The sequence below is a fragment of the Equus przewalskii genome, chromosome 24 (genome assembly GCF_037783145.1).
Source record: "Equus przewalskii isolate Varuska chromosome 24, EquPr2, whole genome shotgun sequence".
NCBI classification, from domain to species: domain Eukaryota; kingdom Metazoa; phylum Chordata; class Mammalia; order Perissodactyla; family Equidae; genus Equus; species Equus przewalskii.
This window is the reverse complement of record NC_091854.1, coordinates 23,107,985-23,134,381: the sequence shown is the minus strand read 5'-3', so window position 1 is coordinate 23,134,381 and position 26,397 is coordinate 23,107,985. Positions and strand designations below refer to the sequence as shown.

General features: G+C 37.4%; 1 protein-coding gene across 7 annotated transcripts in view; it reads left to right on the top strand.

The window, feature by feature from the left end:
• The window catches only part of TNNI3K (TNNI3 interacting kinase), a 265,756-nt gene that overhangs the window by 74,669 nt on the left and 164,690 nt on the right, over positions 1–26,397 (top strand). For all 7 annotated transcript variants that reach the window (XM_008525043.2, XM_070592131.1, XM_070592134.1 and 4 more), the window contains 6 exons: positions 3,863–3,961; positions 8,813–8,951; positions 14,965–15,109; positions 15,198–15,302; positions 18,989–19,083; positions 19,674–19,823. In XM_008525043.2, coding sequence (XP_008523265.1) covers positions 3,863–3,961; positions 8,813–8,951; positions 14,965–15,109; positions 15,198–15,302; positions 18,989–19,083; positions 19,674–19,823 — 733 coding nt within the window. The remainder of the gene's footprint in view (positions 1–3,862; positions 3,962–8,812; positions 8,952–14,964; positions 15,110–15,197; positions 15,303–18,988; positions 19,084–19,673; positions 19,824–26,397) is intronic.

The window sequence follows — 26,397 nt, the reverse complement described above, 5'->3', positions numbered from 1 at the left end:
TAAGTAGTATAAGCATTCAGAGAAAAACATGATCAATAAGGTAAGGTATTTGTAGGGGATTCTCATGGAGAACTTGAAAACTGAGCTTGGGCTTGAGACTGGGTATGTGGCAAGAGAAAGGTAAGGGAGGCTTTCTAGGAAGAAGGAGCAGAACATGCAAATAAATGTTTAAATTACAACCTGGGAATTGAAAGGACTTCATGGAGATCTTTTTGAGAGTCAACTGGTAAATAAAAATATCTTTAAAGTGTTATGTATATAGTGCTTCCCTATTATCAAAATAAAGAGCTTTGATCCATTTTCTGGGCTCATAAAACAACCACTTAATGGGAGGCACTTTGTGGGGCTTATCCTTCCTTCCATCATAGCAGGTACCAAGTTACCAGCCCATATTTGAATCTTGGTTCTTTAATAACAGTAATGCTGATACGTATGTCAGTTATGCAAACCTAAGTATGACTCACTTCAGTTCCTTAAAGAGTTTTTAAAAAATTAAGATATCTTTTCTGTGAAGAAACTTGTGTCTCACAATTTCACTAATAGTTTTGTTATTGTTTTTGAGGAAAAAAATCAAAACTATCTATGTTGTCAAAAAATTTGAAACAACAGAATTTTATGCCCTATAAAAATCTTAATGAGCTAATGTATGTAAAACTCCAATCACAGTTCCCGGCATGAAGCAGGCACTTGGGGTTTGCTAAAGGTTAATTTGAAATAAATGATCAATACATGTTTGTTGAATTGAATTATTTAAAATTTGTGTCATATAATTGGGTCCTAATTGTTAATGTTTAAATTCCCTTATGACTGTGGTAGGTATATATTCCAAATTTTTTTTTTACTAGAAATACAGTCCAATTCAACAATTGTTTGGATGCCTATTATATACTTAGTATAGTGGTGAATAAAATAGATTCAGACTATGACTTCGTGGGGCTTCATGTAGTAGAAAGAATGTGAAGTTGTTTTACCAACTTTTTCAGGTTCTGGAGGAGAAGCAAGGATAAAATGATTTGATGGATATATGTCCCAGCCTAAATGTTAATATGAGTGTATTTGTCTTAGCCACATGACAGGAATATCTGTACATCAAAATATATTATATTCCCATAAGATTGCTTAGAAGATACTTTCCCCATCATGACTCTCCAAACCATAAAAATCAATAAATGCATTTTTCTCATATAAATAATGTGAAATTATTCAGATAATTCCAATGTACATTACTCTCAATGGTGAAATATTTCTTTGAATTTTAAAACAAACTAAATAAAACCTACAGTTCAATAATGACTCTGTGCAGTTTCATTAAAACTTACATTTTGACAGTTTCTCAGAAGGCCAACACTTCATAATTAATGAATGTTCAGCCAAAAGGTTGACCTTCTGAATGACTGGATAAGTGCAAACTTAGGAGGAAAAAAAATTTGCTTTGGGCTATTTGTTGAAGCCTAAGAGCCATTATCTTTTAGAATGAAAGTAAGTTCTGGAACCATGCCTAAGAAATTGGCTCTATATGTTAACATTTGAGAGTCCTTTTTACAATAAAAATTCATGCTGTCTTCTTTATTTTATGCTATATTTAAAATCAGAGAAAATGTAAAAAGCTTCATTTACCTTGATCGTTTGTGACCTCCTTTAAAGGTTCCTAAGATTGAACTTGCAGGCATGTGAAGTCTAACATACCAGGCGCTTGATATAAATGGCCCTGGCATTCTTTTCCAAGCTGAATCTACAGAGCTCCAACTGACAGAAAGCTTCTTTTCATCTGAGATTGAGTTAGTTAGTTCATTTACTTAAAGGTTGATATTAATGAGATCAAGGTCACAGGAGGGGCCTGATGCAAAGAAACTTTGAAGTCAAACAGACCTAGATTTGAATTCCAGTTCTGCCCCTTACTAGCTATGTGACCTCAAATAAGTTACCTAGCTTCCTAGAGGCTCAGTTTCTTCACCTTTAAAATGAGAGAGTAGCACCTATCTTTCCGTGTTTTGGAGTGGAACAGTTAAAGGTCACTCAAGTTACCGTTTATGCACTTAGTTCAGGGTCTGATACATAATATACTCTTCACAAATGTTAATCGTGGTTTTAATTTTTCATTAGAAAAACAACTCACTGTACACGTTGTATATTGTATTGATCACTAGTCAGCAAAATCCAGATCTCAGCAAAAACATTGGTCTGGGAATGTATAGAAGGCTATACACCTGCTTATATTTTTGGCCCCACCAGAAATTTCAGATGTTCCAACAAGAATTCCTTGTCTCTTTGTGTGACAATTACAATAAGTTCTAATGTTATCCCAGTGATTGAAAAAATTGTGAGAATGAGCATATAAAATAGCACAGTTTTAGCTCATATAGGCTCAATAAGTTGTGCATTGATGCATGAATAAGTGGATGATTGAATGAATGAACTATTTAAAACTATGGAGCACTCAGAAACAAAGCTTGAGGCCAGAGACTGAAGATTCACTTCTCTGCTAACATTGACTTGCTCCATGACTTTCAGAAATTTCCCAGGGCAGGTCCGGTGGCGCAGCGGTTAAGTTTGCATGCTCCGCTTTTCGGCAGCCCGGGGTTCTCCGGTTCGGATCCTGGGTGCAGACATGGCACCGCTTGGCAAAAGCCATGCTGTGGTAGGCGTCCCACGTATGAAGTAGAGGAAGATGGGCACGGATGTTAGCTCAGGGCCAGGCTTCCTCAGCAAAAAGAGGAGGACTGGCAATAGTTAGCTCAGGTCTAATCTTCCTCAAAAAAAAGAAAAAAATTCCCCGATTCCTCTGATTCTTAATTTCCTCCTCTTTAAAACATAGGGATTTGATATGTAATGTCCATGGTCCCTCTCCACTCCTGACGGGCTATGATTCAAACAGGCAAGGAAGCCATTTGTTTATAGAAACAGAAGTGGTGTTTGGAGCATAAGTTCCCAGAGCTCTTAGATCTCATCTTCCTGTTTTCTCTTAAGTCTAACAGACTTTTGAAAATTTCCCCACATGTATATTATTTGACCAATTGAAGAATAGACAGTGCATTAGAAAAATCCACAGTGAAAATGAGCACATCTGAAGGCAATGATTCCAATCAGTTTTCCAGAGAAGAGGGACTTAGACATGGGTCTTTGGGAGGAGAAGAAATCTGAAGGGTCAGCAGATTTGTTGGCAATTTATGGCTTTCCATCAAGACAGTTGGATAACAGCTCCTGGCACTGTTTTTCACTTGCTCATTCATTCATTCATTCATTCATTCGATGAATGCTTATTGAATGATTACTATTTGCATAGCAACATGCTAAGGTAGGATTATAGAGACAGATTTGTCCTTAAAAAATTTGCTCTTTAATAGAGATGATAAGGCGTGTATATAAATATTTTAAATGTTCTAAACAGCATGAAATAAAGATATATGAGATTTAAGAGAAAGAAAATTTCAGCAAATTAGTTGGCAATTAAAGGAGGAAAATCAAAGAAATCTTGGAGGACATGGCATTTAGTTTGAGTTTAAAGATCTGTAGATTGGGCAGAAGAGGATTCCTGACTGAAGAAATAATGTGAACCAAGACTCAAAGGAGAAGGAAACAGAATGAAGTTTGACTATACAATTGGGTTTATGAAAAGAGATTAATGGGAATATGTTAAAAAGGATACCATCTGATTGAGAGGACCTTGAATGCCGTAGTAAGTGGTTTGGTCTTTATGTTCTAGGTAGGAGCAAGCCTTTGGAGGTTTCAGAGAAGGGAGGTGGAAGAAAGTTGTTTCAGATGGTGACTCCTGAAGAAGAGCTGTGCATTGTGGTTGTAAAATGAATTTTGACGGGCAGATGCCCCAAATGAAGCTCCTAACTGAGCTCTCTTTCTTGTCCAGGCTGCTGATATACTGTTGCAACATGGAGCTAATGTCAATGTTCAAGATGCAGTTTTTTTCACTCCCTTGCACATTGCTTCATACTATGGGCACGAACAGGTAAGTCTGACAAGAGAACTTTCAAAGGCTGGGGGACCACTTAAGTGCTCCAGGCTTTTGTTGAACTGTCTTAGCTTCAAAGAAAGGATATTTAAGATATCCTTTGAATTATTTTTGCTGTATTCTCATCAGCTCCACCCTGGAGGAGCTTGCAGATCCACAGAAACATTGCAGCTGCTGAGTTATTCATTTTTACTGCCTACTTTAGTACACAGGGAGGCGGTGGGGTACGTGGGTAAGGGCACAGCCGCAGGGGTCAGTCAGCCTGAAGTTGAAAAGCTCCTAGCTTTATGACCATGTGTAAGTTATATAATCTCTCTGATCTTCAGTTTCTTCATCTACAAAATAGAGAAACTATTAATACTACCTACCTCTTAGTGTTGCTGTTATAATGAGATATTAATTTATAGTGTTTGGGAAATGCTCAATAAATGTCACTGTGATGATGCTAATGACAATAACAATAAAACAAATCTTAATGGCCTTTCCAACAGTTCTCTGAAAAAAGATGTCTTTCAGAAACATGGTTGCCTCTTTTCTACTGTCCTGGCATGTGGTGGGCTAAGAAGTCTCCCAAAATATGTTCATGTTCTAATGTCCTGAACCTGTGAGCATTACTTCCAGAGGGACTTTGCAGATGGGCTCAAGTTAAAGATCTTGAGATGATGAGACTATCCTGTATTATCTGGGTGGACCTGATGCAATCACAAGGATCCTTATAATAGGCAGCAGGAAATCAAAATGGATAATAGGACATGTGACAATGGAAGCAAGAGGTTAAAGTTGCCGGAGTGCAGCTCCAGCTGGTAGGGTTCCTGAGGGATGAACGGTGTCAGCGAAAAAAGAAGTTACGGTGAGACTGGAAGTGAGGTTTCCAAGTCTGATTTATTCAAAGCATTCAAGCACTTATATAGGGTCCAGGTCACGCACTTATGATTTCATGGAATTGTCTCAGTACATAATTTTGGCAAACAAAATGGGTATATAAGCATATCTTGTTACAATATTAGCACAGTATGTCTGTGAGAAGCAAGCAACCTTTGTTAATTATAGATATTGACCTTTTCTATATGTCTACTAGGCGTCTAGATGTCTAAGACTGATTGCAAAACGGGGTGTAATGTCTAGACTCAGTTCCCCATGAGTCGAATGGCCCTAAGCCTCTATCTTTATTCCTATAATAATGAAAGCAGAAGTATTGCAAAGCATAAGGGGATTGAAAGCCACACAGGTACAGTGCTTGGGGTTTCTCTTTTACCATTAACTATTTTATAAGGTTCTCAATCCTCATCATAATCCCAGTTCCCCTGTGTCAATATATTATGATATTTTTCTGCAACTTTATCAGGATCGTGAGTTGCCTTAGGAAGGGGTAGTTTTTGCATGCCTCTGCCCCTGGGTGGGTGCCACCATTTACCTTCTGTCCTAACAGGCCTAGGATAATATCTACCTCCTAGAAGGACCTGAGGAGGGAATGTTCTCCTTAGAGGCTGATTATTAGAAGGCTTCCTCCTTGAGGGCTGTCCAAGCTCATTTACCGCCTTTCCAGGAGGGGGTCAGAACGTTTTTTCCCTTCAGGCTGTTGTTCCCCTGAACCCACCCTAGAAGGCCAGGTTACACCAGCTTCTTTGTCCTGCGTGGAGAGATTTTCCCCAAGATATCCCCATGTACAGAAAAAGAACAGCGAGAGCAATACTGCTAAGATTAGTAGCATGAGTAGGATCAGGAGCGGCCGACCGCCATCTTCTGAGGGTCCACCGTTCGTTCCCTCATCTCTCGCCCGGACCGTTGCCCTTGGGTAGAGGCTTAGCTGACTGGTGGGCGGCTCCCGGCATAAAATGATGCAAGAAGGGGCCGCAAACTAAGGAATGCAGCAACCTGTAGAAGCTGAAAAAGCAAAGAAATGATAGCCTCCAGAGGGGATGAAACCTGCCAACACCTTGACTTTAGACTTTTGACTTCCAGGACTATAAAAGAATCAGTCTGTGCTGTTTTAATCTAATAAATTTGTGGTAATTTGTTACAGTGGCAATGGGAAACTAATATGTGGAATAATCTAGATAAACTAAAGAACAATCACTAAATGTGTTTTAAATATGTAATCTGCTTTAAATAAATAATTATATAACATACATATTTATAAAATTTGAGATTCTGTAATAAAGTAATAATATGTATAGAATGCTTTAAAGTTTACAGTGTACCTTCATTCAATAAATAATTTCATTTGACCTACAGGGACAATCTTATGAATTTAGTAAGAGTTACCACGTGAAAAAGCTCATACTGTGGGACAGGCATTGTGTTAAGACCTTTATGTGGATTTTTTTTTCTAATTTTGCCACAAGCCTGAAATTAGCTATTATTTGCCCCTTCTTAGCAATGATATACACGTTGCTCGCTCAAGTCAGGCAGCATGCAAGAGTCATGCAGCTGATAAGTAGAAGAGCTGGAATACGTGCTCAGGTCTGTCTGATCCCAAAGCCCATACTCATCCTATGGTAGCAAAGAGCCTCTTCTTACCCCTTTTCTATCACTGAGACAAATAAAGTCCAGGCAATTTGCTTAAGTGGTAGAGCTAGAATTCAAGGTCAGGTGCTCTAACTCCAAAGTCCATTCATTGTCAACCTTAACATAGCCAAAGACAAAATTTTTATATGCTACTTTCAAATGCTGCCCTTTAATTACACTGAAGGAACGAAATAGAACCAAATAAAACAGAAATACAAACATTACTGGATAACAAAACTTTTGACATGGCGTGTTCACTCTTCCTCATGTTATATCTCTAGATCTCTAGTCTTACTCAACTATGAGGTAGAATTATACCTTTTTACTTTCGTAGAGGTCATGCCGTTGCACTGCCTGAGGATCCCAAGTTGAAAATCAAACTCACTTGTGTCCCTGTGCTGTTCTAGTCATTGTGCCTTTCTTTCTTGGCTAGCTGGCATATGCTTGGACACTCTCAGACCCGTGAAGCGTGACCTGCAGCTAGGGAAGATTGCTCATTTCATTGATGTGCAGCTCAGAGTGCACTGGAGTGCACTGGAGAGCTGGGCACTGAAAAGGCTTTTGAAAGCACAGGGTCCAACAGCCCAGGTGATGAAAAAATTCCATACTTTCCTGACTTCAGGCACAGACAGAGTGTACACAATGCATGTTATTTGTAGAGTCGTCCTCTTTGGCGATTAACCTTGTCACCCAGCAGAAACATAAAGAGCTGCTATGCATGTTGGGTGGAGAGCTAAATTTGCTTACTTTCCCTGAATATATAGTCACAGTCTTATAAAATTATGCTAAAATGTGGATGGCCCTTTTATGATAAGGGACTCACTTTCTGTGTGTGAAGACAGCACGTAAGTAATTTATGGATGCTATTGTCATTTTCTAAAATATGCTGACAGGAAAATGGTACATTCGATATATAAATATGCCTAATGTGCCATGTTCCTAGCCATTTGTTTATTTACTTATTTTTAAGTGGGAGAGTAGATGTTTTGTACCAAGAGCAATATTTCCTAGGTATATAATAATAATGCTTAATAGACAATCGATTTCAAAGATAGTTTAAATATGTCCATTATAAAGTCACGTAATCAGAATTTATGGAATCTGTGTAAGTGGAAATATCTGCTGAGGAGTGCAAAGTTCTTGAGACTAAACTTACACTGTTCTGATTTCTCCTGAATTAAGTATTGTCTGACCATTAGCTGACAAACTGATAAAATACACGTATTCCACATTGGGGCTACTACTTCTGCTAGCATTAATTGAGTACCAAGCACTTTTTAAAATGCTTTACATGTAATAATTTATTTATTCCTCACGACAGTTCTGTGAGGTCGAACTATTATCATCCCCATCTTAGCAATGGAGAGACTGAGGTTTCTAAAGGTCAAATAATGTATTCAAGTTGATGTAGCTAATGAGTAGAAGCCTGATTTCAGAACACTTTTTCTTCACCCACTAAACTCAATAGGTAGTTTCCCCACATGCCACCTGGCTAACTTTTTGCCCAGAATTTCTTTCAAATATGTACTATATTTTTGAGAGGTTTCTGCCCAAGACATTTTTATTTGCTGCCACATAGAAAGTCAAAATAGTTTTAGAGCTTGAATTCGCTTTTGTGCTGACACCTCAGTGGTCAGGACAATTGCAGGGGTCCTCCCAAAACTGTTATTTTAATGACACATGCCTCCTAACTTATCTCTTGGGATCACTGTGATGACTTCTGAAATTCGCAGGGGAGGCAATGTCAGGTTTAGAGAAATTATTTAGAAAGTTTCTAGATGGATATGTACATAATTTGAAGGAATTTCCTAAGTCACCTGAAACAACCCCTGGAAGACTCCTAAGTTATTTAATACTTTATCTTTCTGTGTTCCTTTGGATGTGGATCTCAACTAATTGGGGAAGATGCGAGGGCTAGCGTAGCTATCTTCTGTTTACTCACAAATCCAGAAAAGAACTCAGAACTCCAGTAGCAAGGTGAACATCGGTGACCCATGCCTGGAGCTGCTGTGAAAATCAAGAATCAAATGAACATTGCTGGCTCTGGCCAGAAGGAGACTTTGGAAAAGATTGTTCAGAGAAGATTACAGGTGGCTTTAGAGAGGATTATTTACGTACAATGAAGACTCAACCCTGAGATCGCTCCAGTTTTGGGCTTCCTGTTAGGTGATATAATAATAAATTTCCTGTTGTTTAGCAAGCTGAGTTAGGATTTTCTGTTATTTTCGGGTAAAAATAATCTAAGAGAAGGCCTTAATGATATGTCTTCTTCCATATTACTGAAAGCTTTATGTTATTGTTTAATTTTTGATACTAATTTCAAATGAATGGATCCTTTAGGTAACACGCCTCCTTTTGAAATTTGGTGCTGATGTAAATGTAAGTGGCGAAGTTGGAGATAGGCCCCTCCACCTAGCGTCTGCAAAAGGATTCTTTAATATTGCAAAACTCTTGATGGAAGAAGGCAGCAAAGCAGATGGTAAGATTGTATGTTTAGAAGACCTTTGCTATCTTTTACTTTGCATGTACTTTTTACTTGTACTTTCCTTATTTACTAGGAAATAATCTTGAAGCTGATTAATCCTGTACTCATATACTATTTTGTTCCACAAGTCATAATTTATTATTTTTAATATATTAATTAAACCTATATGTTAATTTTTCTTTACACATTGTAGCTCAACTCTTAATATATCTGGTGCTCCAGTAAAAGTAAGGGATTTTCCTAGATAAATTATTCCTATTTGTTGTTATTCACTGATCTTGTTTTTAATTGAGGTAAAATTTACATATACCACAATTCTCAGATCTTAAATGAGTATTGACATAAGTGGATATTTACTTATGCACACACCCACGTAAAAACCACCTAGATCAAGATAGACTATTTTCATCTGAAAAGTTGAAAATAGTTCATCTGGAAAGTTCCCAATGCCCCATTCTCAGTAAATAGCTTTCGCCACCAAAGGTAATCAAAATTCTGGTTTCTATTGCCATAGGTTAGTTTTTTCTGTTCCTAAATTTCGTATAATTTTGTGACTTCCTTCTTATGATCAATAAGATGATTTTGACTGTAATCCTTGTTGTTGTATGAATCATAGCTTATTTTTTACCATGATTATTTATTGGTGAAGATTATATGAATATTCCTCAATTTGTTTATGCATTCTCCTACTAATGGGCATTTGAATGTTTCTAGTGTTTAGCTTTTATGAATATGGCTGCCAGAAATATTATTATTTAATTATTTTGGTAGACATATGTGCTCACCTCTCTTAGCTATATATATATACATATGAGTGGAATTGCTGGATCAAAGGGTTTGCATATGTTTCACTTTTTAGGAAATTTCAGACAAATTTTCCGAAGAGTTTGTACTATTTTTCACTCCCACAGCGACATATGAGAATTCCAGTTTGTCCCCACATCCTACCCAGTGTTTGATATTACTCTTATTTTTAATGGAAATTGAGTTAGAATATGATCAAGTTAGGAAAAAAGCTTTAGAATACACAGAAAGATTTTAGATGCAATAAACAGAGTGCAACTTTTTATTTTTTAAATTATAAAATGAATTTTTGAAAATTAATTAAAAATTGATTATGGAAAAAGTTCTTACTTTCTCTTTCTTTTTTTCTTCCTTACAAACTTTATTTTTTGACGCAGATTCACTCAGAGTTACATCTTATCATTAAATTCTCTCAGGCATATCCAACATTCTTCCGTTGACCCTCAAGAGACCTAATTAAAAGCCCAGCTGTAAGACCTGCTGGCCTTTGCAACAGAAATGATGCACGTTTCCAAAAGGACAAGGTTGTCAAAGCTCCAGAACTGCCAGTTCCTTGGTCCAAAGTTGAGATTAATACGCAGTCAATAAAGCTAATCAATATTTTCATCTACTCCTAAGGAAAATACAAAGGTTCATAGAGACAACTATGGCAAGAGGCTAGGGCACTTTCCAGTTTCCATGTTGGAAATAGGGGCATTTTATTTTGTAGAGTCTGAGAAACATAATTTATGTCAGTTTCTATATGAGTCAGTGTGCAATAACTCAGGCATCTTCTCTATAGCATTATCATAAGCAATCTGTGTTGTCAAGATGCAAGGAGCATGTTCCTTGGACCTTGTTTAAGCAGTCTCTTTGATTCTGCTGGTTTAGAATAGGAAGAGGTACACCTGTGTGAACTACTGAACACATAATTGTGTTTTTGAAACTGCTTCGCTCTGCCAAGGGTTCAGGATCCACTCACTTTTTTCCTTTTATTACCGATGCCAACTTTAGCTTTTTATTCCTCTGTGCAACTCCAAAGCTCGGTGGTGTTGAAATGAGTGTCATTTATGATCAGCATGTCTCCAGGATCAAAGGACTCTTCTATGAAAGGCATTGAAATGTGTACCCGTATTCCCCTTACATACCAGCGTCATAGGATATAATTTTTAAAATTTTCTTTCTGACTCACACAATCACTACGTGCCTCCTCCTCAATCATTTAACAAGTCAAGAGACAGCATGACTCAGATTTTTAAGTATTTTTATTTCCTTCTAATGCACAATTGCTATTTAAGTCTCTTTTGCATTTCAACCAATTGGAAAGAATAAACCAGAAGATCTGTTGTGCTGACAGACACTGCACAGGATTTATTATCAGCTGGTTCACTTACTCCAAAATGTAGCTAAGCCTCCAGATGATTTATTTTAGATCTGGACTTTGCCTGTGGTGAATGGACATACGAGGAAAAGTAAATGAATGACCCCAAAAGGAACACTAATTGAAATCTGGTATTTACAGTTTGTTTCCATGATAACAGAATGTCACAAGTGTAAATAAATTCAGGTTACAAAATTAGCCAAAATGTAATTCTGAAAGCAATCTCTTCAGTTCAGCATGCTTGGGAGGCTGACCTATTCAGTCATGTGTGTTTTAACTCTCTGGTCTTCTTCCCTGTACCTCTTAGGGCAATGAAAAAGGAGAAATGTAATGCTTATTGAATGAGATTGAAAAAGGTCAAAATATTGTCAGACTCTGTAAGAAGAAAATAATGATACAGTCCTCACAATTTATCACTTTAATAAAGTTAACCATGGAAAATTTAAAATTCAGAACTTACTAATTTTTTGTGATTTGAATGGTAAATGCTATAGTTCTTTTAACATGGACTTGGATATTGTAGAAAGTCACAAAAACTTCTAGAGCATGTTTAGTAAGAGGAAGTATTTTATTTTTAAATAAATATCTTGTCAGAGCTATTACATAGATTTGTTATTGAAAATTTATTTAAGACACACTTGGAAGTTGTTCTCCAGAGTTAATGGGGTGTGCTGACATTGCTGGGTTAATATAGAAATTTTTAATTTATCTTTAAGATCAATAGGCAGAAATAAGACAGAAGTAGCATCCGTCCACCTACCCATTCATGCAATCTTTCTCTCAAAAGTCATCACTGAACACATAGTCTCTTCAAAGTAGAAGACTAGGTACTAAATATTTTCCTAATAATGATTTGTATGTGTTCCTTTGCTTGAAATTCTCCTTTATTTAATAAGATGATAAGTTAAAGCAAATAGAATATCATTCATATATTCAATTTTCTCAGGTAAGATATAATTATATAGATATATATATATTTTTTTTTTGTCTTTGCAAATTGGTTCAAGACAAAACTAAGTATACCACAATGACTGAAGTGGAAATACAGATGCATATGTATAAACTGCATCTGATCCAAATTTCTCCTGGTTTGTCCTTTCTGTTGGTATTTATATCTTCTTTGATGGGAAGAATGTCTAGGCCACTGCAGGTAATTTACCAAGTGGATAATCTACTTTGAAGTTTATTGATTCAACTGAAGAATAATGTTTGGTGGGGCCAGGGATGGTCAAAGGCAAATTATGAATTAATGGAAGATTATGTTGCCTTTTACCTTACAATGTCCCTTCTGAACCTCAAGAACTCTTATGTGACCTCCAGATGCCCTGGACTTCCTACTGTTCCCAAGCATCGACTCATGGTATTGACTTTCCCTGGCTTCCAACAGAATGTGAACAAAGGAAAAGTATCATAAAAAGAAGATAATCAAAACAACTGGGAACATTATTCTGAAGGAAGGGTATCCTTCTGAGCCACTCATTAATAGAAAAGATTCCAAGACTTATTTTTCAATAACAGCCTTGGGAGGAGGAGTTCAGTGACTTTGTTAAAGATTTTCCTTTGCCTTAAGATCTTTCAGGACAATAAAATGAGAATCATTGTCTACAAATATAGCAAGCACAAGGCCTACGTCAGTGTTTATTAAATGTTAAATGATGATTGTAACAACAGTAGGAATAAACTACTTGCACATTTTTAAAATTAACTATTATCTTCCCTTTCATTCTCTTCGTATCCTTTGTTTGTTTGTTTTTTTAATTTTCTTTCCTTCAATTCTTTTGGTTCTGTGGATAATTTCTATTATAGATACGTGTAAGAATAAGAAGGAATAGGCTTATTAAGGGCTATTTTTTTTCCATTTTGAATAAAGCACCCTGTACAGATGGACAAAGTAATAAAATAGTAAAACAAATGGCTATAGAGCAGTTGATTCAGTTATTTTAGTTTTAAAAATTGTGCTAAAGCAAATCCAGAATTTAGCAGCTTGGTATTCAGTTACTACTACTTCAGCCCTGTAATTATTGACAATTTGACTAGATTATAAGTTATTTGAGGGTATAGACTCTTTTATAGCTCATTGTTCTTAACACTTAGCAGATTTCTAGGGAGGAAAATTCATAAAAAGGGAGAGTTGACATTGTCTAATATGTGACAGATATCATGCTAGATGCTTTCCAATCGTGCTCTCCTTAAATTTTTTCAGCATCCCTGGAACAATAGTGTTATTGTATCCATTGTTACTAATAAGAAATCAATATCTCCAACGCCTAGCACAGTGCTTGGCTCATAGTGATCATTTAATACTTGTTGAGGAATGAGTATCTATCAGTCAGATGTTCTTATTTGTGAGCATCGGAAACTAACTCTTGGTAATTTAAGCATAAAAGGAATATATTGAAGGTATCAGTTAGCACACGGAATCTTCTTCAGGACAAGGTTGAAAACCAAGTTTGGAATTCTCACAGTTAGGAGCAATGTCCAAAATCACACCCCAAATTGCTGGCCCAGTGGCATAATGGTTAAGTTCCTGTGCTCCACTTTGGCGGCCTGGGCTTTGCTGGTTCAGATCCTGGGCACGGACCTATGCACTGCCTATCAAGCCAGGGTGTGGTAGGCGTCCCACATATAAAATAGAGGAAGATGGGCATGGATGTTAGCTCAGGGACAATCTTCCTCAGCAAAAAGAGGTGGATGTTAGCTCAGGGCTAATCTTCCTCAAAGAAAATTCACACCCCAAATTAGTCCTTTGAGGACATGCTGCCACCCCTGCTAGGCACACACACCAACACTTGTGCTTCTAGCACCAACAATGCAGGGCACTGAGTCTGTGGCTGCAATCACTACCACTAGAGATTGGATGGGCCCACTCCACCACTGCTACATTACCAAGATCGATTAGGCTCTGCTTTTTTGTGTCATTGGCTCTCATGTCGTAGTCTGATATAATGTGTTGATTGGAGGAACCCATAGATAATGTCCAAACCAGGGTGCTGTTGAGAGTGAAAGGATCACTATTAAAAATTATGTCAGGATGACAAGCCTACGCTGAGACATATGGTCACCCTCTACAAATCCTGTGCCCTAGCTGCAAAAGAGGCTTGGAAAGCATATTTTCAGCCTCTGTGATAGAACGTGATCTTGGCCTCCAGTCAGAACTTTCAGTACAGGGAATTCCCCAAATGTGGGAAGGGGTTATGAGGCTGAATGGGCCAAATAGAAGGACAAATGCCCACTACTGAGTAAACAATTGAATGTTAAATAGCTGTCTAAGGCAATACAATTAATGAGCCCCGCCCCACTCTAAAGCTCCTTGTCGTTTCATTATACCATGCTTTGTATTCTGTAGTATGACAATTCTCAGTTAAGGAAAATAGGAACCTCCTCCACAGCATTGTAAACATGCAGAGTGCTAGGCCCCACCCTAACCTATTGAACCAAAATCTCTGGGAATGTTGCTCTGGCCATGATCTGTAGTTTGTAAGATCTTCTACAGAAAAAAAATCAGTTTGAACACAGATACTTGTGGAAATGAGACCACGAGTACCTTTTAGATGCTTACTAGTTTCCTGAACTATTTTATTGTGCAAGATAGATTTGATTAGATGCATTCTGTAGAATTTATGGGAGCTAGAACAAAGCCTTTTTAATGTGGTAATAGGTAATAGAATAAAATTATAACTTTTTAAATTGGTTGCACTTAATTTCCTTTATTATTATCATTAATTGGCAATTTCCAGGAGTCTCTCAGGCACTCAGAAAAGTCCCTGACACTACACATGGGAAGGCTGAGGAACAGAGGATTCTAAAAAAGATAACATCCTTTTTGTTTCTTGTTGATGACAGTGAACGCTCAGGACAATGAAGACCACGTCCCACTCCATTTCTGTTCTCGCTTTGGACACCACAATATAGTGAAGTACCTGCTTCAGAGCAATTTGGAAGTTCAGCCACATGTTGTTAATATCTATGGAGATACCCCTTTGCACCTGTGAGTATTGTGTATATAGTTCTGTGGGTCCTCCAGCTATACTGTGTGTACCTTCTTATTGTCATCAAAATATTCTCTTTAACTCTAGGGCATGCTACAATGGCAAATTTGAAGTCGCCAAAGAAATCATCCAAATATCAGGAATAGAAAGTCTGACCAAGGAAAACATCTTCAGTGAAACAGCTTTTCACAGGTAAAAGAATATTTAAGTGCAATAGCCACTAAACTTAGCTGACACCCTGCAGCACCTAAAGTTGTGTACACAAAGCAAGAATGAGGAGTGGCAGATGTTGCAATCAAAGAGCAAGAGCAGAGGGTGGGCAGAGGACAAGGAGCCCAAGCTAGATGCACAAAAGCAAAGGTAGAGGCAGATGCTGCAGTCAGTACAACAGATGGGGCCGGAGCCAGATGCTGCGCTCCTGGCAGCAGCCACAAAGACAGGGACTGATGTTGCCAAGGCAACAGGCATATCAACATCTGTAAGCATATTGCTTCTATTCCACTTCACTCTGCAGAAAGCTGCCGAAAGGGTAGTGCCCATAATCCTCCTCCGACAAGAATCTCGTTACTGGAATTCATCAGCATTAAATGTGACACTTTCTTCTTACCACTTAAACCTTATGTGCAAATGTATCTACCTATCTAAGACATCCATCTGTCAGCCTGTAGAAGCTTAGTCAGGGTGGCCACTGAGATATCTAAGAAAGCGTTAGCTCCTTTCTAGGAATCCATGAGAGCCCTTTACAAGGTCCTCTAGAAAAGCACACTGAAGGAGCCACTAGGTTTGGAAAACCTGCAAAAAATAAGAAAGAAAGAGAGAAGGAAGGAAGAGGAGAGGAGGGAAGGAGGAAGGAAAGGGTTGCTAAACACTCAGAGCCATAACTCCCTAAAATGTCCAAAAGGAAGACAGATATTTTATAAAATTTAAAACCCTCACTTTTGAAGAGTTACTATTTTGCTACAAAAAATGTAGCAATTTGAATTTAGCAAACCTTGAATAGAAGATCATTTACCTATACATGACAGATTTCTTGGCTAGTTTGCAACCTCAAAAAAAATGTATTTGAGAGTACTGTGTTATTTACATAGTATCTTTATTGCACTGGTGAATAATAGAAAAGAGGAGACTCTTTTTTTCATACTGAACTAAAACTAAGCTTGTGCTTTTGCATCAGGCATCAATTGTCAAATTTCACTTGGATTTACAGATTTTTCTTATCAACCAAAGAGATCAGGAACAGGGTGGTGAAGACTTCCATTTATGGAGCACTGAATATATGCTGGATGGCTTGCGTTCATTATCTCATTTAGTCCTCATAACCCTTTTATGAAGTTGGATTTATTATCCCTCTTTTACAGATGAGAAAATTGAGGCTCAGGGAAGCTAAGTAAACTGCCAAAGATTCTTATAGCTAGGAAAGCATGTATTAAATGCCTGACTAATTCCAAATCCTGTGCTTTTTACATATCTTCATATTCTAGTACCAAAATATTTTGTCTGTTTTCTACACACTCTGTAAGAGAACAGATGCAAGAACTCTTCAGATCATGCTTCAGTCAAAGAGGATCAATGAAATTTGTCCCATAAGGGACAATGGGCAGAACTGATATATGCAGATTACTGGTGTCCTCTTTCCCCATTAGGTCATGCTTACTGAGGCTGACACCTCAGGCTAGTTTTCAAATCCTTTTGCCGCTCTGTGCACATAGATTGGAACCAACTATAATCAGAGGGCGATTGTCACCTCCAGAAGATTGTCTATGTGACAAGATTAGTAAAGTAAGTTGAAAGTATGTGTCCAATTGTTTAATTTTGCACAAGCCTGTAGCTACTAGGAATAACATATTAAAATTTTTATTCTATTCATTTTAGGCACATATCTATTAAAATAAACTCTTCTTTTACATGAGGAATTCGCTTTGTTTATGAATTTTTCTACATACAAATTACAATGCTTTGCACATAGTAAGGACTCAGTACATGTCTGTTATTATTTTCATATGTATATATCCACACACATATATATTCACACATGTATACATACATGTATACACAAATATGTGTATATTCAGAACTCGTCATTTCCTGTAAGTATTTGCTTTGAAAAGAAGCAATGAGGCCATTCAGACAATGGAACATTAAAAGTGTAGTGTTATGGGTCCTATTTATAATGCAAATAATTAATGTTGATATGATCTATTGCACGGAGACGGTGGCTTTTTTTTTTAAAGCTTGGTCCTGAGCTCACATCTATCGCCAATCTTTTTTTTTCTTCTTCTCTCCAAAGCCCCCCAGTATATATTGTATATTCTAGTTGTAGGTCCTTCTAGTTGTGCTATGTGGGATGCCACCTCAGCATGGCTTGATGAGCGATACTATGTCCGTGCCCAGGATCTGAACCGGCAAAACCCTGGGCCACCAAAGCAGAGCGTGCGAACTTAACCACTCGACCATGGGGCCACCCCTGCCCTGAGATGGTGGCTTTTTATTCACTCATTATTCAAAAAAAGATTTATTAAGGACCTGCCTTGTGTTGGTGCCGGTAGGAACATTAACATGACACAATCCCTTCCCTCCTTAAGGGAACTCTATTGTAAAGTGTCAGAGTAAATATAGGTGTGTCCACTGCCAAAGCACAAGGTAACAAGTGCCCTAAGACTGAAATGACAAGGAAGCAGAGGCGATAGCAGTCAACTCAGCTTTTGGTTCATGAGAAGACTTCATAGAGGGAGCACCAGTTCAGCTTGATGAATAATGGTGTTTTCTTTAAAGAGAATAATTATAATTCATAAAAGAAAAAGGACTTGGGCAAGGCCACCCCAGGAAGATGAAATAGTAAGACCTAGTGAACGACAGTTTTTAAAACCAAATCTGGAAGGAAGCCTCCTTTTCTTTACTCTCCTACTACGCTCAATACTTCACTTCCAGAATACATGACACTAACTGCATGTGAGTTTTTCCCACACCAAACGATTCTCCAATTCTCTGCAGACACCAAGTGGATGTCCTACAATTCAATTCAATTCTGACACTACCTGGAGTTAGATCTCACAGGTTAAGGGATCGGTCCCACAAGACTACCTCCCACTTCAGATGCTAATCACAAGTCCAGGTTGTCACCTAAATCTCTCGGGACGCTTCTGGGTTCCCCCATTTGATTGTCCTGCAGGATGCTTAGGTCCTATAGTTGAAAATGCATGGAACTCTTCACAATGTTTCCCCTCCACTTATGAAACAGAATTAATATAATAGGAAATACTTAATAAGAAAATATTAGAAATTTTATGCAGTTCCTTTCTTGAAGGGCCAGATTTGAGAATCTTCAGGATTTTATTGCTCTATGTGCTTGTTTTTTATCACTTCCTTCTCTGTCTCTTCTTTCCTTTTCCCTTCTGTCTCTTTGGCTGTCTAATATACACATCAGCATCTACAATAGCCTGGGTGAATCAGGACTGTATTAGTTTTTTAGGGCTGCCATAACAAAATATCACAGACTTCGTGGCTTGAACACCAGAAATTTATTTTCTCACAGTTCTGGAGGCTGGAAATCCAAGATCAAGGTGTTAGTAGGTCTGGTTTCTTCGGAGGCCTCTCTCCATGGCTTGCAAATGGCCACCTTCTGCTTGTGTCTTTACATGGTTGTCCCTCTGTCAGTCATCTGTACACTAATCTTCTCTTTTTATAAGGACACCAGCCATATCGGGTTAGGGCCCACACTAATGACTCCATTTTAACTTAATTACTTTTTAAATTGTACCTCTTTAAATACAGTTACATTGTAAAGTTGTGGGAGTTAGAACTTAAGCATATTAATCTGAGGGGCACACAATTCAGCCCATAACAGGGCCTTTCTATTTTCTTTATGTTGTATTTTGCAGTGCTTGTACCTATGGCAAGAGCATTGACCTGGTTAAATTTCTTCTTGATCAGAATGTCGTAAGCATCAACCACCAAGGAAGAGACGGGCACACGGGTAAGACTGTAGTAAGAACATCACCAACTTCTGATGCACATGAATGCTCAAGAACAATGCTGTGCTCAAGAGGGAAGGGAGTAGTGGGAGTGGTCAACCCCAGTGAAGAGGGATATTTTATCAGTGGCATCATTTATAATTGATGGTGCATGGTAGTAATAAAAAGCAGACTAACTTTTGGTCAGTTTCGTTATTGTGCTAAATTATCTACAGCCCATGCTTCCATTATGGCCTGCACCAGCACAGATTGACTATATGGCCATGCCCTTGGTTTCTGCTCAAGAAAAATACTTATTTGAGATCTTTGTTCTTTGATTTGTACAAAGAGCTAACATTTGTTCTTGGTAATTACAGTCGATGTAGAAATACTAGAAATTGTGCTAAACAAAATGCAGACTACAATAGGATACTTCTTTTGCTTAAAGTATGTGTTGTTTGCTCAATGGCAGAATTAATTCTTGATCAAAGAAATCAATCCTAGCTTTGTATCTCTGGTGACATTGTTACTATGTGGTTATGACTGTCTTTTGAAAATCAGTGTTCAGTTTTCCTCTTTTCTCCTTTAGCACTTTTATTCTATTCTTTAATAGGATTGCACTCTGCTTGCTACCATGGTCACATTCGCCTGGTTCAGTTCTTACTGGATAATGGAGCTGATATGAATCTGGTAGCTTGTGATTCCAGCAGGTCTAGTGGTGAAAAAGATGAGCAGACATGTTTGATGTGGGCTTATGAAAAAGGTATATTTTTCATCATTGCATCTCTGTAGTCACACATTGAACTGCGTACATAGATTATGTCAATGCATCAATAATTCTTTTACTTGCTTCGCTTGTATACTCCTATTTTCCCTGTAGATTGCATTTGAGTCTTTGGGGACTTGGATCAAAGAGTCCAATAGACCACGACTAGGGAAAGCAACTCCTGGGCTACAGATGAGCTGAAGGCATTCTTGGTATTGGCACTTTGAAAAGAGAACGAGCTATCACATTCCTAGGTACTAAAGAAACAAAATTTGTAGGTAATAATAGCCACTTTCTTAGAGTAGACATAGAGCTAGTCTTTATCTCTTATATAGGGGAATTTTGATGTGGATTCAAATTTTTAAAAATGAAATAAATACAAATAAACAAAGGGAGTATTTGTCAGATCTAAACCTAATGACAATATGCCTGCATTGGACAAATCAGGGGAGCCAATGATTAGGGCTTAAGTATAAAATTACTTGAGCTCAAAAGTGGTAAAAGCTTGGGCTGTGATACGAGAACACCTGGGTTTAACTCAAGCATGTTCTTTGATCTTGGGCACATTATTTATTCTTGCCGAGCTTCACTTTCTTCATCTGAAAAATTAGGATAATAACCACCCCTACTTCACAAGATTGTAAAGATTAAATGAGATAATATGGGCAAATTGCTTACAACAGTGGCTGGCACAAAATAACTACCTAATAATTGGTATTTCAGTAATGGTAGCAGTGGTAACAGTAGTAGTTCAGAAATAAGGAAGACTAATAATTAATTCGCCAATTTTAAGGAAGAGGAAACCAGAGACAATCAGAAAGTGAGATAGCATCTTTGTCATTTTTATTAATACATATTTTACCTCTAAGTGGGATCTACATATGCACGTAAGCTCCTAAGGAGTTTAAATTTTCAAGTGACATAGAACAGTATACATTGTCATTGAAATCAGAGAGTTACAACTAAATACTGTAAAATATATCAGACTTTGTCGCCTGCATTGTTTTATTAGAATATTTAAAGTATATAAAGAAATGTTCTTAACTTTTTAAATTCTAGACCCTTAGAAGACCATACTAAAAAAGAGTACTTACTAACCTGGAAGATTGCTCAGGCTACCAAGTTGATCTGAAAGGTTGTCTGCCTGAAGTAGGACATGAAAGTCCATTAATGAAGAGAGAGATGGAGTTTGATGGATAGAAATGGGGAGCTATTGTAAGCACATAGAGGAGAAAGAAAACATACAGGTCTGAAGACTTTTAGTGAAAAAGTGATGTAGGAGTTACTTTAACAGAGACAGGTGAATGGACATGGAATAGTTTGAAATGAGTTAGAGATAGGCCTGCTGCGTTTTTGACTTTTTGAGTGTTGTATAAATACACATACACACACACACACACACACATGTTTGCACATGATAACTCAATGAATTTTCACAAACTAAACTCACTCAGCATCCAAATGAAGAAACTAAACAAGGCCAGTACCCAAAAGCTCCACATACATTTCTTCCAGTCACTCCCCAAAGAGGGCACCACTGCCTTCTTGGGGCATAAATTAGCTTTGCCTCTTTCTGTATATAAATGGATTATTATGTATATATGTCTTTGTGTCTGGCTTCTTTTGACCAACCGTTTGTGAGAGTCATCCATGTCATTGCAGGTAGCTGTACATTGTTCATTCTTGTTGTATGGTGTAGTATTTTGTAACTATATCACAATTTATTCGTTCTACTGTTTAGGGGCATTTGGATAATTTTTAATTGGGGACTGTTGAGAATATTGCTTCTTTGAACATTTATGTATATGCCTTTTGATCTCTGGATGCATTTCTGTTAGGTATAACAGCCTTCCACCTTGTATAACAGGAATTCCAGGTAGTTTTATATTTGAGTATGGGTTGGAAAATCTTACATATTCTGAAGCCTTGGGAGGCCTTACTAAGTTCTAGTTACTCAGCACTTTTCATTTATTCAAGTGATTCGCAGACGGCATCTCTCAAGAAATTTGAGTTTCAGAGAAGCTGTTTACAAAGCATTAGTCTTCAGGAAGACAGCTCAGAAATAGCTGCTGCAGCTTGCTTTTCACAGGGGCTGGGTTTGTTTGTTTTTAGATGATTGAGAGTGATAGTTGAAAACTGGTTTTACTTTTATTTTTGTGGAATTCCACACTTTACAAAACAATGAATCATTGTGTAAGCTCCTAAGATATCCTACCAAATGACAACAACAAAAGTCCTTTAGCTTAGAGGACTTACCCACCGGTCTCTGCAACATATGCCATACTTGTCGCCCTTATTTGTTCAACTAATATGCCAGGCATCAGCGTTGCATTTCATTATTACTATGAATTTTAACAAATTGAATGTTAGTACTCAGGAGACAGATGGATGTTTTGCATATGTTCTAGAGCAAAGCAAGGCAAACCAACAAAATGAAATTGTTGCTATTTTTTCGTGCTAGAGAAGTTTTGCATTGTTTCCATGTGTTCAGCGAGGACTGAAATGGCCTTGTTAAAATATTGTCAACAGAGCACTGTCCCTGTTTTCTTTAGATAAATAAGTGCTCTCCTTTCTCCCTTAGAGAGACAGTCATCAAATTAACTGATGTGGCATACTGACGATTTTCCTGACCGACTTACAGATGGAGTGGAGGAAGCACTAAAACTTCACTTGGAGTTCCTTCTTTATAGAATAGAGATGATGTAGAAATGGCCCCAGCATGGTTTACCCTGTACCCTATCCTACCCCAGGAGAGAGAAACCAGGAGGGAGCTTCATAACCAGGGTCTGCATTTTGATGTGCCCAGTTTGAATAGCTCATCTTAGTCTACCCTCTTAACAGAAGACTGGGAGTCTTTCTCAACAGCACCCATCTCTGAATGGTTCTAAGATAAATTTTTCACCCAAACAAAATTTTTAGCTGACCCTCTCTACTGTTCTGATATGACACATTCAGTGGTGCCTTGTAGTTCTGGAAGAGTTATCTACTCTCTTTTAGAATACTTTCAGAAAAGAGTTTACTCACTATGGATCCCTGTGGGATCAGATATGAAGAAACCTTCCTATTTACATAGCCCTTTTAACCTAAGGATATCAAAATCAATCTTGGAAATAATTTTTCTGGTGAACTTGATTCTACACAGAAGCCTACCGGTTAAGTTTCAATATTTCTCTACCAGACTCCTCAGATCTCCAATTTTGCAATAGTTAGAGTGTTTCCCCTCCCCAAGTCTCCCCCCAACCTCTTCTTTTCTGCTATTCCATCTGAGAGTAGCGATAGCTGACTCGCTTACTTGGATTTGTTCTGCCCTTTCCCTGGGATACAAAGGACTTGTATGAATCAATTTAAATTGGCCAGAAGAAATAGCCAGCAGCCTGCTTATGTTCAAATCCTCTGCCCTAATCACCAGTATGGAAAACCCATTGAAAAGACCTACACATAATCTTACATCCATTGCATTAAAGATGAAACTACCGAATTGAAAAGATCTCAGCCAATTAGAATTGAACACATAGCTCAATACTGTTTCTGGCAGTTAGATTTGAAAAGACTGCGTTTGACAAAGAAAAGCACTCCTTTATGTCAGGCTGTTTAGGGTCAGAAAACAGCCCAAACTAGAAACAAAACTAAAAACTTCTTACTTGCTTCAGTACTGACGCCAGTTAAAGTAATTTACAGAGGCTCCTATCCCAATATCTAATTACCCAGAATACAATATTGGTATACAGCAGGACTACTCTAATTCACAGTGACAGGGAGCTGCAGTTGGAGAATTAGTGAGTAAGTGAGCAAAAACAATAAAAATCAAGGCTCCTGTACCATGATATATACTTTGTTCATTCCTTTTGACAAGTGTAGTATGGTGTGAATTATTTATAGTAAACATACTATAGTGTATTCTCTAAAAGTAATGAAGTCTTACAGTTGTGAGTTTCCACAGTTTTCATCCAGAAAAAAATAACTAAGAGATAAGGGTAAGAGAAGAAGAGAAGGAAGAAGAGGTGGATTCATTACATTTTTTGATAAATATTCATCAATAGAATATAAATTCCCAAGCTGCTTTTGTATTGAATTCTTACTTATTTGGAGTTTAGTAACCTAGTTTAGTATGCTAGAGTGGATTAGGGGTGGGGTAGAGGAAGGAATAAACAAAAGACTTAGAGAGTGTTTCAAAATCTATATGGGATTTTGTGTATACTGGTTACTTGTCTACATGTTTAGTTACTCTTTCTTAAAAATAAATGAATAAAATAACACCAACTCTCATTAGAGTGGGAAGAACTTTCATTCATGTAGGGGGTTAACACAATTATGTAAGAAGCCACACACATTAAAATGGACAGTAGAAGAGAACTTACATTCATTAAGCACCTTTTACGTAAGCATATATGTGTATATATAACTTAATTTTCAAAATAACACTTTAAATTGGTATTACCTTTCTATTTCAGATAAAAAGTTTGAGACTTAGAGCTGTTAAGTCACACTTTCCCAAGCCACACAGCTCTTGAGTGGAGAGCTGGTACCAAACAGAGGTCTGTCTTATTGCAGAGTTCGAGTTCTTACCACCTCAGTCTAGAATCAGAGAGCTCCAAGTCCAAATTCCATCCATGTTACTTAATGACCTTGGGCAATTATTTAACCTCTCTAAGGCTTAATCTTCAAGTTTAAAATGAGTAAATTAATAACCACTTTACAGAATTCTGCTGAGGGTTAGGGATAAGATGTAAACGTCTGGAACATAACAGCTTCTTAATAAAAATAGTGGTATCTGTTGCTATTATTAAGTGCATAGCAGAGATTCAGTCAAGCTCTACATAAGTCCCAAATCTCATGGTCTTTCTTAATTTAGAATGTGCCTTAGTGTCCAGTAAGAAATACAACATATTGACGCATGAGGATGATGGGCATCTTCTGTAAACCCTTTAATGAAGGGTTTATATCCCTGCCAAACTCCACTGAACAAACCTGTAATATATAACAGCATGTGTTGTTTTATTGTATTTATATTTCTTATTTGTGACTCAAGTAATACCATTTATTTTAAAACCTCAGGACTGAGGCAAGATCAAGGAAGTTTTGAAAATCACTAATCAAAATATTATGAAAGTATTTTAAAACCATTATTCTAATATGTATAGTTGCATGCAAATATATCAAACAATATTTTACCAACTTTAGCACAAATTTTTAAGTCTCTACTGTGGCAGGGTTGTCCCCCTCAGTCATGGAGAAGTGTCAAAGAATGTGGGCCATGTTTTCAAACCACCACACTGACTGATATGCTAGATCCCTTTACTGAGATAGCTGAGAAGTATGTAAAACTCAACAAATCCAGAATTGAACTTAGTATCTTTTTTGTCCTCCTCAGTCAGCTTCTCGTCCATATCTCTTATTCATTCTGTCATTTAATGGCGTTACCATCCATTTGATAAGTAAGTTAGAAATCTGGATTGATGCTCAACTGCTTCTTCTCCCTCAATCTCCCTTTCCCCACATCCATTCAATCAAAAAGTCTTGTTATTTTACTTCAGACGTACATTTTGAATCCATCCTTTCTTCTTTATTATTACTATCACTGTTTTAGTTTGTAACTTTATCATCTTTCTCCTTATCCATTTTAATAGCCTTTTAACTACTCTTTTTTTGTCTTCGGCATCTTTTGATTCCATTTGCCAACTGTAGTCTGAAAGATATATTCACAGTGTAAATAGAGCAATAATTCCCCAGCTTAAAATCCTTCACTGACATACTATCACCCATAGGAAAAAGTCCCCATTTATTATCATGAAACACCCTGTTCCTACGCCCTATGCCCTTTTTACCTCTCGAAACTCATAGCCAGTCACTCCTATCACAAGTGACCCGCACTCCATAATCATCACCACATTCACTACATCACTAACATTCACTGGGGGTTGACTCTGTACCAGGCACATTCTAAACACTTCACATGTGTTAAGTCACCAGATCTACACAATAGCCCTGTGAGACAGTGTCTGTTTACATATTGTGATATAAAACTACTCGTTCTTCCCTACACATATCATGTTATTCCGTGTTTCCAAACCTTTTCTTGTGCAGTCCTCTCTGTCTCTACACCCTCCTATCCTCCCTGCCTCATTCCATTCTTTAAATTTCTGATTTCTGCTTGGCCTTCAAGACTCAGTTCATGGATCCTCTCTTCCAGAAAGTCTTCCCTAAATTCCAGCCTCACAAACATGTCATTTCTTTATGTTTTATTGTACCATGTGCACACCTCTATCTCTGTATTTACCACTCCGTATTGAAACACTCTGTTCATTACCAAACTGTAAACTTCTTGAGGGAAAACATTTGAACTATTCATCTTCATCTTCCAAAAACAATACAACAGCTGATTCGTAATAGATGCTCAATACATGTTTGTTGAAGTGAAATAGAGAATGAGCAGATATTTCAGCCATAAGATTCTATTCCATGTCTCACTAAATGGTATCTGGTCAGTCATAATATAGCTGATGTTTTCAAGAATACTAATTATCACTATTCAATTGTGTCTGTATGTATATCTTTAAATTTCATAGGTTTC